At 44.4% G+C, this 12,600-nt stretch overlaps 1 protein-coding gene across 2 annotated transcripts in view; it reads right to left on the bottom strand.

Moving 5' to 3' along the window:
* The window catches only part of SEC22A (SEC22 homolog A, vesicle trafficking protein), a 47,474-nt gene that overhangs the window by 32,540 nt on the left and 2,334 nt on the right, over window positions 1-12,600 (bottom strand). For both annotated transcript variants that reach the window (XM_033946648.1, XM_033946649.1), the window contains exon 2: window positions 1,928-2,131. In XM_033946648.1, the coding sequence (XP_033802539.1) occupies window positions 1,928-2,109 (182 nt within the window). In that variant the 5' untranslated portion in view covers window positions 2,110-2,131. The remainder of the gene's footprint in view (window positions 1-1,927; window positions 2,132-12,600) is intronic.

Here is a 12,600-nt window from a genome sequence, read left to right on the forward strand (position 1 = left end):
GTTAAGGGAGGGAATATGTGCAGTCACCGTCGTGTGCGGCCCCTCCCTCCTTCCTACCTACTGAATCTCCCTCCCTCCCCCTTACCTTCGTGGCACATTGCGGCGTTAGTAAAGTAACTTGCTCAAAGCCGGCCAAGCCTGCCTGCAATTTCATGTGAGTGGGCGGAAGCTTCTCTTCTGATGCAACTTCTAGTTGTGTTAGAGGAGAAGCTTCCGCCCACACACACGCGACTGCAGGCAGGCTCGGACGGCTTTGAGCAAGTTACTTTACTAACGTGCCGCGAAGGTATGGGGAGGGAGGGAGATTGTCGGGCCGCGCAAGGGGTACTGAAGGGCGGCGAGGTGGCAAGAGGGAAGGGTGGTGGTGGGGAGAAGACGTTGAAGGGAAAAAATGGGGAAGGCAGAGTGGGGAGAAGACGCTAAAGGGAAATGAGGAAGGCAGAGTGGGGAGAAGACGCTGGAAAGGAAGAAGACAGAGATGCTGGACTATGGGGGGGAGCGGAGGGAAGAAGATGGGTGCCAGACCAATTGGGGGTGGGATGGGTGAAGGGAGAGGCACCGTAACAAAGCAAATGGAAGACGTTGAGAAAAAACACACAGTGAACAGAAGAAATTGAATGAGAAGATGAGGAAAGCGGAAACCAGACAACAAAGGTATAAAAAAAAAATTCTATTTATTTCCTTTTTTTTTTTTGCTTTAGGATAAAGTAGTATATTAGTTGTGTTGATAAAAATTTATAAACAAAGCCCTGCTAGTTGAACATCTCTTTCTCCAGTTCAGCAGCCAGAACTTTGATTTATAAGGAAGGAATAAGCTAAATATTGCACTACTGAGACTTGTATTGATGTTGTGGGGACAAGGCAGACACAGTGGTCGCGGGGACACATTTTTTTCACGTGTCATTCTCTATGCCTAAGAATTCAAAGACATTATAAAACTATTCACAAAATTCTGATTAAACCCAAATTAGAGCTGTGTGGTACTTCTGCTAACTGCAAAATAAGCTGAAATTGATCAATGGTCAACCAGATACTAATTAAAAAACATCCAAGTGGTAGCTGGAAAGTTTGACTAGTTCCAGGGAGGAGGATACAGGAAATATCACAGCTCGCTGGGAAACATGTTTGAGTCCCTTAAGGACAACCTAATTCTTTTGAACAACTGAATAAGGATATTTTAGCAGATATACTCGTATAGTACTACAGTATTTGCTGTATGCTCAGCAAATTTAAATCTTACAGAAAAATAAGATACAGTCAAAATCTCGGTTTGCACGAAACGCAAAACGAGAATTGTCTTGAACAAGCATGTACGCATGCATTACAAAGCAACACACACGTCGATGAGCGCTCTGTGCCACACTCATTGACGTGCGTTTATATGTAACACGCATGTACGTGATCATTTAGCGGGACGGCACTCGTCTCAAATATAGCAGTCTGCATTTTAAACGTGCACAGTTTATGTGCAAAATATATAGCTGCGTCGGGCACCCCACACAACTTGCGGGCATGTTTTATAAGAAAGATCGCAGTTCAGAGTCAGACACCAAGATAGTGAGATGCTAGTAAGCATGGCTTATAGCAGGTATCAGGGCTCTGTTCATTGTAGTGTGGAAAAATGTAGTGTCAAACCTTTTGGGTTGTGGAACCAATCGTCTGAGTTTCCATTTTTCCTATGGGGAAATTTGTTTTGATATACGAGTGCTTTGGATTACAAGCATGCTTCTGGAACAAATTATGCTCGTAAACCAAGGTACCATTGTACTATGCTTCAAAAGTAAAACTTTAATTCACTGCCACTATTTGCCATGCGAACTTTGGAAGTTATGAGGTAAGTTCTTTCAATTTCACTCTTATAAGCAAACACAAAATTCAAATGTGTAACCATGGAAGTCTCAAAAAATAATTAAAGCAGAAATCTTACTTAATAATATGTGGTCCAGTTTTCACTGTGCATCTGTCAGGGAACTGGGTGAGCTTCTTTGAGAGTGCTTTCACGTATTTTTTACTCTCTTGCACGCCTACATTATGCTCATAGTCTGTAGAGGCAGACAGCGGCAGACCATCTCTCACCCGGACCACCGACGCAAAAAATACCATCGACATTTTCAACTGGCTGGGCAAGTATCTAAAACAAAAAGTGTTCAAAAAAATGAGGGTTATTATTCTGTCCCAGAATATCCACTTCAGATACATCTCATTCAGATTTGTTCAGACATTCATGTAATACTACTAGCAGTTTCTGTGGCAAATAATTAGTGTGTCAACTTCAAGAAGCAATTGCCATATAAACAGCACAGCGCCTGCTTGGTATATACTCTTGAAGCATAAGCAATGTTCTACTGCAATACAGAAAAACCAAGATCGCAATTTTATGCTGGAACTTAGGTGCTGAAGATAATATGCTTTCCCTAACTGGGCAGGGTGACAATGTTATTACATTTTCTACTGTTTGAACTCCCATCACTATTTCTTTTTTCTTATATACCTATAAAACAAAACATTACCTAATACTAGAACAGATGAAAGAAATCATTTGCAGTTGTTTATTAGTAAGTTACAATAGAAAGCTCATAGAAAATGCTCTGATGGAATTTAGTAAAAACTCTGCAACAAGATTAAATGGCAAAAAACAGTTTACTAAGCAAAGCAATTGAAATACAAGTCTCGACATAGGAACAAGCAACCTAATGTGTTATTTTTTTAAAAAAGCAAATCTTCAATGCCAATTTTAACCAAAAGAGAGAAATATTCAAAAAACAATTTTCTGTTCAAGTTTCTTATAAGCAAGTTTGCCAGATGGTTATGGGACTGATGCAGTCAATAAATTTTAATAAAGAAAACAATTATTTTTTCTGATACATATTAATCATGGTATTACTAGGCGGCAGTGCTGGTAGTATGTAAAACAGAAAAAATCCTAATGTGTTTTTCTTCTACAGCCTCAGCACCCTGAGGTTGTGGGTTCAAACTCCACACTGCTTCTTATGACCCTGGGAAAGTCACTCAGTCCTCCATAGCCCCAGGTACGTTAGATCAGTGTTTTTCAACCGCTGTTCCGTGGCACACTAGTGTGCCGCGAGATGTTGCCTGGTGTGCCGCAGGGCCGCCATCAGGGCAGTACTACCAGTCCTGCATTCAGGGGCCCGGAGCTGACAGGGGGCCCGAGGCAGGGGCGCCAGTAGCTCGCCAAGGCAAAGTGAGTCGATCACCCAGGACTCACTTTGTCTTGGCGATCTAATCTATCGAGCCGATAAGTCTTCTTCTCCCCGACGTCAATTCTGCAGTTGGAGAGGAAGTTCGGGCCAGCCAATCGCTGCCTGGCTGGGCGGAACTTCCTCTCCGATTGCAGAATTGACGTCAGGGAGAGCATGCGTCGGCTTTGGGGCCTGTTATCCATTGGTGGGTCCTGTTCCCCGATGGCAGCGGCAGTGGCAGTGGCTTGGGGAACGGCAGGGAGAAAGAAAGAAAGGGGGCAGGCAGGGAAACAGAAGGAAAGAAGAGAAACAGAAAAAAAGAAAGAAAGGTCAGGGAGAAAGGAAGAAAAAGTTGGGGGAGGGAATGAGGTGTGGAGGAGAGAAAGCATACAGGCTGATAGAAGGGAAGAAAGATTGGATGCACAGTCAGAAGAAGAAAGTGCAACCAGAGACTCATGAAATCACCAGACAAGGTAGGAAAAATGATTTTATTTTAAATTTAGCAAAGTGGAGGCAGTATTACCACAGTTTTCAAAGGAATTTGCCCAAATAACTTAATAGTTAACTGGGTAAATTCCCAGAGATGAAAACTTCCCTTCACTTACTATGCACAGTTCTGAATTTATATCTGCTGTCTATATTTTACAATATGGTCACCTTTTACTAAACCGCAATAGTGGTTTTTAGCGCAGGGAGCCTATGAGCGTCAAGAGCAGCGCTGGGCATTCAGCGCAGCTCCCTGCGCTAAAAACTGCTATTGTGGTTTAATAAAAAGGATGGAGGGTATATTTGTCTATTTTTGTATGCTATAAAAACCAAATACAGAGAGAGACTGAGAGCTGTTGACGAAGAGCTACGTGTGTGTCTTTCTTCCATTCCAGCCAGAATATCAGCTTTGTGTTCAGCCAAACAGGCCCAGGTTTCGCACTGAATAAAGTATTTTATAATTTTTCACTATTCTGTTTACTTAATATTTCATAATAAAGTAATTATAAAATACTTTCTTTGTGTTTATTTGATTCCTATTCAAGAGAATTACTTTATATATAGTCAATATAGGCACAGAGTTAAATTTTTTAACATTTTCTAATGGTGGTGTGCCTCGTGATTTTTTTCATGAAACAAGTGTGCCTTTGCCCAAAAAAGGTTGAAAAACACTGCGTTAAGATAGATTGTGAACTCACCAGGACATAGGGAAAATGCTTGAGAGTAACTGATTGTAAAACCGCTTAGATCAGTATTCTTCAACCTTTTTACATCTATGGACCAGCGGAAATAAAAGAATTATTTTGTGGACTAGCACCGGTCTGCAGACCGGCGGTTGAAGAACACTGGGCTAAGTCGTGGGCCAGATCCTGCCCATCTCCGCCCCAGACCCGGCCCCCATTATAGTACTAATTGTAACACTATTTTTTCCATTCATTTTTCATATATACACACAATATAATCTTATTAACAACACATAATGGTTAACCACAAAATTAAACTACACAAAGCTCACTCTATGCTTCTCAACATCCATTCCTACCAGAAAACAGATAACCCCTATGCACATACGGGACCAAAAACTAAAAGTACTAATATATACAAATAAACCCTAAGATGCAAGACTGCATGCAGTACAACTCCAGAGAAAAAGAAACACATTTCTTCATGAACAGTGCAAAATATAGACAGACTAGTCTTATAGCCCGTTACATTAACGGGTTCTAGAATATATGTGTGTGTGTCTCTCTTTATTTCTTTCTCTCTCTCTCCTTAGCCGCTTTCTTTCTTTCTGTCTTTCTTTTTCCTTGGCTGTCCATCACCACCCCTTGCCTGCTCCCCCTGTCCATTCTCCCTTCCTTTTACCTCCCCTGTGTCCACCACCACCCCTTCACTGCTCTCCTTATGCAGCAGCAGCCTTTCTCCCTTTGTTTTACCTCCCCCCTGTCCATCAGCACCTCTTTCCTTCTCCCCTTGTCCAGCAGTAGGCGTCCCTTCCTTTTTCTCCCACCCTCCTCCTTCTTATCCCTATGATACACTTACCTTGCTCTGCCCCTGATCAGAGGTTCCCAACAGTCGCCCAGTTGCACCCATTGGAAAAGTTCCTTATGCCGCATCCTGCACCCCTCCTGACACGACTCCCGCTGTCTTTCTTTCTGTCTGTCTCTGTCCCTGGCCCTCTTTGTCTGTTTGTCTTTCTGTATATCTCCCTGCCCCTGTGTCTTTCTTCTTTTCTTTCTGTCTCCCTTCCTCCCTCTGTCTGTCTGTCCGAAGCAGCATTCCCTCCCCCTCCATTTCCCTTCCTCCACACCAGTTCCCTGTGCACCTGCCCCTGTGTCTTCTTTTCTTTCTCCCTTCCTCCCTCTGTCTGTCTGTCCGAAGCAGCATTCCCTCCCCCTCCATTTCCCTCCCTCCACACCAGTTCCCTGTGCACCTGCCCCTGTCTTCTTTTCTTTCTCCCTTCCTCCCTCTGTCTGTCTGAAGCAGCATTCCCTCCCTCTCCATTTCCCTTCCCCCACACCAGTTCCCTGTGCACCTGCCTCTGTGTCTTCTTTTCTTTCTCCCTTCCTCCCTCTGTCTGTCTGTCCAAAGCAGCATTCCCTCCCCTTCCATTTTCCCCCCCCCACACCAGTTCCCTGTGCACCTGCCCATGTCTTTCTTCTTTTCTTTCTGTCTCCCTTCCTCCCTCTGTCTGTCTGTCCAAAGCAGCATTCCCTCCCCCTTCCATTTCCCTCCCCCACACCAGTTCCCTGTGCCTGCATTAGCGTTTCCTCTATCCCCTTTCCCTTCCCGCAGGCCCGACTACACATGGCGATTTAAACAGCGTGTCAGCAGTCTTCACATGCTGCTTCGGGTCCTTCTACTGCCCTGATTTACTCTGGCACGTCCGGAGCAAATCAGGGCAGTAGAAGGGCCCGAAGCAGCATGTGAAGACTGCTGACATGCTGCTTAAATCGCCAGTTGGGCCCACGGTAAGGGAAGAGGGGAGGGGCGGCAAATGTGTTGGGTCCCGGGCAGCGGAAAGTTGCAGGGCTTCTCGGTGGGGGCGCTGAGTGGCCGCGATCCCTCTCCTCCCAGACACCCCCCCCCCCCCGGAGGAACGGAGATCGGCGGTTACAGCCGCTGGCTTTGGCGCCTTATATCCACTGCGGCCAACCCTAGCGGAAAGCGGAAGTAGTCAGAGAGGGCGGCCCGCAGTGGACAGAAGACAGCAAAGCCAGCGTTCTCTTCATTTAAAAGTGGGTGAGCCGGCGAGGAGGAGGAGGTGGTGGTTTTGGCAGTGAGTGAGGGCGGGAGGGGGGAGTCGCCGGCTGTGCTGTGCTTTTCCGATCGCAGTGGCGCTGCTGTTGGTGTCAGAGCTCGCCGCATTTGTGAGGTAATACACGCGCATGCGCACTCGTGCGGCCACATCCCGACAGAAAAGTGATCAGGGAACACGTTTCGCTACTGCGCATGCGCGGGCTAGCATTTTATTATTTAAGATGAAAATTCTCAAAATTGACAATTCAATCACTAAATTGAAAATAAAACCATTCCCCCTACCTTTGTTGTCTCCCTTCCTCCACGTGCCATCCTTTCATCATGGCAGTTGGGTGAGGCTGGGTGTCCTGCCCTCTCTTGTTTACAAACAGTACCTTGAGAAAGCCAGCTGTCTCTCTTGTTTTCCTCCCCTATTCTGCAAGAAACATACCAGCGCTCCCATCTGGCCGTTTTATGCTGCCTGCAGCCAGACTCCTCTTCCTCACTGCCTACGGCTGGCTCCGTCTTCCTTACTGCCGGTCCGCAGCTGGAACGTGCCTCGGGCCTGAGGAGATCAGTGCACAAAACCATGTCCGGCAGCTCCTCGCGCATCATCTGGAAGATTTTCCTCTGATGTTGCAATGTCAGAGAAAAGGCTGCCGGTTCAGGTGCAGGACGCGCATAGGAGCAGCCCGCAGTTTTGTGCACTGAACTCAGGCCTGAGGCACATTCCGGCCACAGACCGGCAGGAAATTTCTGCGGACCGGCGGTTGAAAAACACTGGCTTAGATAACCTTGATAGGCAGTATATAAACATCTAATAAACTTGAAACTTTTTTCCTTTTCCCTTTTATTTCATGTGAATTTGAATTTTTTTGTTTTATTATACACTTCCCTCTCCGTATTCACGGGGGTTAGAGGCAGAGCTGGCCCATGAATATTGAATATTCGCGAATAACTTTTGTGTCCACTCTGACCCACCCCCGCCTCCCTTCCGGCATCCCAGACCTTACCTGGTGGCCTAGTGGGCTTTCAGCACAGGAGCGATCTTCCTACTCTCCTGCCCCGTGCAGATCACTCATAGCAAATGACTGCCTTGAGTTCCTGTAGTCTCTCGAGACTACGACGGGAGGGCAAGGCAGCCATTTCCTGTGAGCGATCTGCACGGGGCAGGAGCGTGGGAAGATCGCTCCTGCCCCATAAACCCGCTAGACCACCAGGTAAGGCTTAAGGAGGGGCTTACAGGGCTTAAAACAGCTGGGGGGAAGCAGGGGTTAGGACAGGACCAGCCCGAATATTATTCACGTTTTTTTTAATATTCGTAGGCCAGCTCTGCCCCTAATCATCGCGAATATGGAGGGGGAAGTGTATACCTAAATAGGTCTTAGTCTGACTTCACCTAACTACTCTATGCCTTAGTACTCTTCCACATGGATTACTGCAATGCGCTCGCTATTCAACTGTCTCATGGTGAAGAACGTACGACGCCTCCAGCATCTACAAAATGCATCAGACTTCTAAAAGTCCTCTGTGACCGTGACCCTGTCTCCCAGGCTCTATTGTTGGCTCACTAGCTACCCGTAGTCAAACGCTGTGTCTTAATGGGCCTGTTGCTAAGCATTCAAATCCTTGCATGACATGGCACCCGGCTACATGATGGCCAAGCTTCCTCCGTACATGTCGAACAGGACCCTCCGCTCCCAGGATGAAATACACCTCAAAACGCCCCCTGGTTGTGCCCTTCAACTGCAAACCCCTAAACAATGTTTCTACTCCCACTTCATACAGAGAAGCTGGAATCGACTGCCCCCACAGATCAGATCCTTTGAAGAGGGACTCCTCAACTTTAGGAAAGCAATAAAATCATACCTCTTCACCTAACTTCCCTGCCCATGACCAATGGATTACAAAGAAACATATATTGGTACTAGATCCCAGTATGTGTCACATTAGGATAAAAACTTGTATTGAGAAATCTTGCACTGTAACTATGGCAAATTGTAACTTGTTAACTGCATATTATGTATGTTTAACCTGTAACCCATTCTGAGCTTTTTGGGAAAAACAGGATAGAAAACAAACTGAATAAATACATGTAACACATCTTGAGCTACAACTGAAAAGGCATAAGGGGAAAGGCACTTAAAAGGATGAGCTTTAGATCATGCCCTACCTAATGTCATCCTTGGACAGCAACCTAATAAAAGAGTTGCAATGATTTAATGGAATGTGTCAAGGTATGCGAAACAAATAGAGATCTTAGATAACAGTGCTATGCCAGCACTGAAAGCCTGGTGTGCCAAAAAAAGAATCTTGAATTAAAGCATGAAAGAAAAATAAAACGACAGCCAATACTGCTCACACAGAAGAGGTATTGTATGATCATATTTGCCTACCATGTAGAGAAGTTTCACAGCAATATTTTTGATGGATCAGAACTTGTTAACCACGGACATACTAGTGTCGGAAAGGAAAGTTTAAATGGTTCAAAATCAGAGAATGTATCAGGAGTAGCGACTGGAATTTAAGGGCCTAAATTATTTATAAAGAAAAAAAGAAAGAGTGGCCCAAAGACGAGATGTGTGTATTAAAAATCAGAGGGGAGTTCAAGTTTACTCCCATCTTACATTAAAGATCAAAAAAGTTTGGATGCCTTTAAGAAATTGTTGAAAAGACATCTGTTTTGCTGTATGAAATATACAGGGCTCCTTTTACGAAGGCGAGTTAGCGGTTTAACGCGCCGGACACGCTAGCCGCTACCGCCCTCCTCTTGAGCAGGCGGTACTTTTTCAGCTAGCGCGGAGGTAGCGCGTGATTAAAAGTTGCACGTGGCTTCGTAAAAGGAGCCCACAGTATGAGATGTTGGTTGGTGAAAATCTGAGTTGTATTAAGTTGCTTGAGATTGATTCTTGGTATAGGAAAAGTGATTGGTATTGCTATTATTGTCAGGCTGGTATTTTATTTTGATTTTATGCTGAATATGATGTATATTGTTATGTTTTTGGTTTTGTAAGATGTCTGAAATGTCTGTGCAATTGTACTTCGCCTTGAAAAAGGAGGATTATAAATAGACAAATCATAAACCATTACGACTAGATCCTTTAGGGGGTAATTGGTTTTGATCGATTACCAGTTTAAGTGTGAGCTGCATAGGCCCTTAAATGAGCCAAATAAATCAGAAGCTTTCATGGGTCAGCTTCAGAATCATCCTTTAGACAAAAGGCCACTGCCACCAGACAGGAATTCAGGGCAGCCAGGTCAGGTGAATCAGTATTTCAAGGACACAAGCAACTCAGGGGAAGATTCTCAAAACTGAGCCGTGGCTTGTTATCTATGACTTCCTAAATTTCAGCTGTAACCGTGAGTTTTATTTAATTTTAATAAATGTTTTTACTTGATATAAAATGCAGACAGACATTCCAGATACATGTTACAGAGGTTGTGATAAGGAAGACTTTGACGATATGTGGCGGTAATGTCCCAAAATCCAGTCTTGGAAAATTGTTTAGAGATGAAACTCAAAATTTCAACCCACTCCAAAATTTTAAGTACCATAGGTCCCATTCTTTGGGTTTCACTGCCCCTTGACATTCGTTCACAATCGCATCACCTTATCTTAACTTCCATATAGCCCTCAATACTTTTCTATTTAAAGATGCCTTCCCAAGCTAGAGAATGACACAGGGACAGAATTTGTCCCCGTGGGAAACCATCCCGTGTCATTCTTTAGCATCTATCTCAGCCTCAGTCCTTCTATTAACAGCATTCCTCAATACAAGGCTTGAGGGTCAGTGGCTGAGCCCATTCATACTCTAAAAAGGTTAGGGCTCTTCAGCTTGGAAGAGGGAAGGCTAAGGGAAGATATGACTGAAGTCTACAAAATCCTGGGTGGTATAGAACAGGTACAAGTGGATCGATTTTTTACTGCATCAAGATTTACAAAAACACTCAATGAAGTTACAGAGTCATACTTTTAAAAGGCAAACAGAGGGTAGGAGTGAAGGGCCACTACTCGGACTGGAGGAGGGTCACGAGTGGGGTCCCGCAGGGCTCGGTGCTCGGGCCGCTGCTATTTAATATATTCATAAATGATCTAGAAACAGGGACAAAGTGCGAAATAATAAAATTTGCAGACGACACCAAATTATTTAGTGGAGCTCGGACTAAAGAGGACTGCGAAGAATTGCAAAGAGACTTGAACAAACTAGGGGAATGGGCGACGAGATGGCAGATGAAGTTCAACATTGAGAAATGTAAAGTATTACATGTGGGAAACAGAAACCCGAGGTACAACTATACGATGGGAGGGATGTTATTAAATGAAAGTACCCAAGAAAGGGACTTGGGGGTAATGGTGGACATGACAATGAAGCCTATGGCACAGTGCGCAGCGGCCGCTAAGAAGGCAAACAGAATGCTAGGCATAATCAAGAAGGGTATTACAACCAGAACGAAAGAAGTTATCCTGCCATTGTATCGGGCGATGGTGCATCCGCATCTGGAGTACTGCGTCCAATATTGGTCGCCGTACCTTAAGGACATGGCGTTACTCGAGAGGGTTCAGAGGAGAGCGACGTGTCTGATAAAGGGGATGGAAAACCTTTCATACGCTGAGAGATTGGAGAAACTGGGTCTCTTTTCCTTGGAGAAGAGGAGACTTAGAGGGGATATGATAGAGACTTATAAGATCATGAAGGGCATAGAGAGAGTAGAGAGGGACAGATTCTTCAAACTTTCGAATAATAAAAGAACAAGAGGGCATTCAGAAAAGTTGAAAGAGGACAGTTTCAAAACAAATGCTAGGAAGTTCTTCTTTACCCAACGTGTGGTGGACACCTGGAATGCGCTTCCAGAGAGCGTAATAGGGCAGAGTACGGTACTGGGGTTTAAGAAAGGATTGGACAATTTCCTGCTGGAAAAGGGGATAGAGGGGTATAGATAGAGGATTACTGCACAGGTCCTGGACCTGTTGGGCCGCCGCGTGAGCGGACTGCTGGGCATGATGGACCTCAGGTCTGATCCAGCAGAGGCATTGCTTATGTTCTTAACCAATAGGAGGAAATACTTTTTCATTCAGAGAATAGTTAAGCCCTGGAATGTGTTTCCAGAGGATGTGGTAAGAGCAGTTAATGTAGCTGGTTTTAAAAAATTCCTGGAGGAAAAGTCTATAGTCTGCTGTTGAGACAGACATAGGACGGTAGCATGGAATGCTGCTACTTTTTGATTTTTTGCCTGGTACTTGTGACTTGGATTGGCCTCTGCGAAGATGGGATTGGTCTGACCCAGAAGGCTGTTCTTAATGACACAGGGATAGTTTCCCACACTTAACTGCGGGGAAGAGAACAAATTATGTCCCCATGTCATCCTCTATGACATGTTTCCTGCGCAGATGTGTATGGATAGTCTTATAGCGCATCAATACTACTGTATTATCTTTCCCCCATCCCCAACCTATTACAATGGAATTCCTGATTCCCTCAACTCCCTCTTTTTTCTTTCATAATTTTTATGATTTATGTAAACAGCTCTGATGGCTGCCACTATACAGCAATAAACTTGAAACATGATTATAGGAGTTGTTCTCCTCCTAGAAAGGTCACAAATGCTGTTAGGTTTTTCAATAGCTTCAAATTTTGGCTTTTTTGTTTAGAAAAGAGTTAAAATGTTACCTATTACTGACTGCCCGTTTACCCCCCTCTTCTACAAAGCCGCGCAATAATGGCCCCAAAGCCCATAAAGATTTAAAGGGCTTTGGGGTTGTTGATGCGCAACTTTGTAGAAGAGAGGGTTAGTCATAACTGCTCAGTGAAAACAGCAAGAAGTTCCTACCACAGAGAGTTGGTGGACCAAGATATGGCATATTAAAGAAATGGAATGAGCAGCTTCCAAATTTCAGGGTAGGTTAAATGATTTTCAAATACATTGGAAATTGCTATTAGAGCTTCAGAAGCCAAGGTGTTGAGATACCCTCCCTGTTACCCGTGATAGAAGTGTTTTTATTTTGGGGATGTACCTATTTGGGATTTAGGCTTTCATAGCAAGTGAGGGAGAAAACACATACTTGCCTACACACGTTTTGCAATGTTAATTAGGCTGTTTATTATCTTTATGTTTGGTGGATGGATTGTAGTGATAGAAATTTGTTTAGATTTTGTTTTTAATTTGGATTTAATGC

This window comes from Geotrypetes seraphini, chromosome 5 (assembly GCF_902459505.1).
Source record: "Geotrypetes seraphini chromosome 5, aGeoSer1.1, whole genome shotgun sequence".
Taxonomy (NCBI): domain Eukaryota; kingdom Metazoa; phylum Chordata; class Amphibia; order Gymnophiona; family Dermophiidae; genus Geotrypetes; species Geotrypetes seraphini.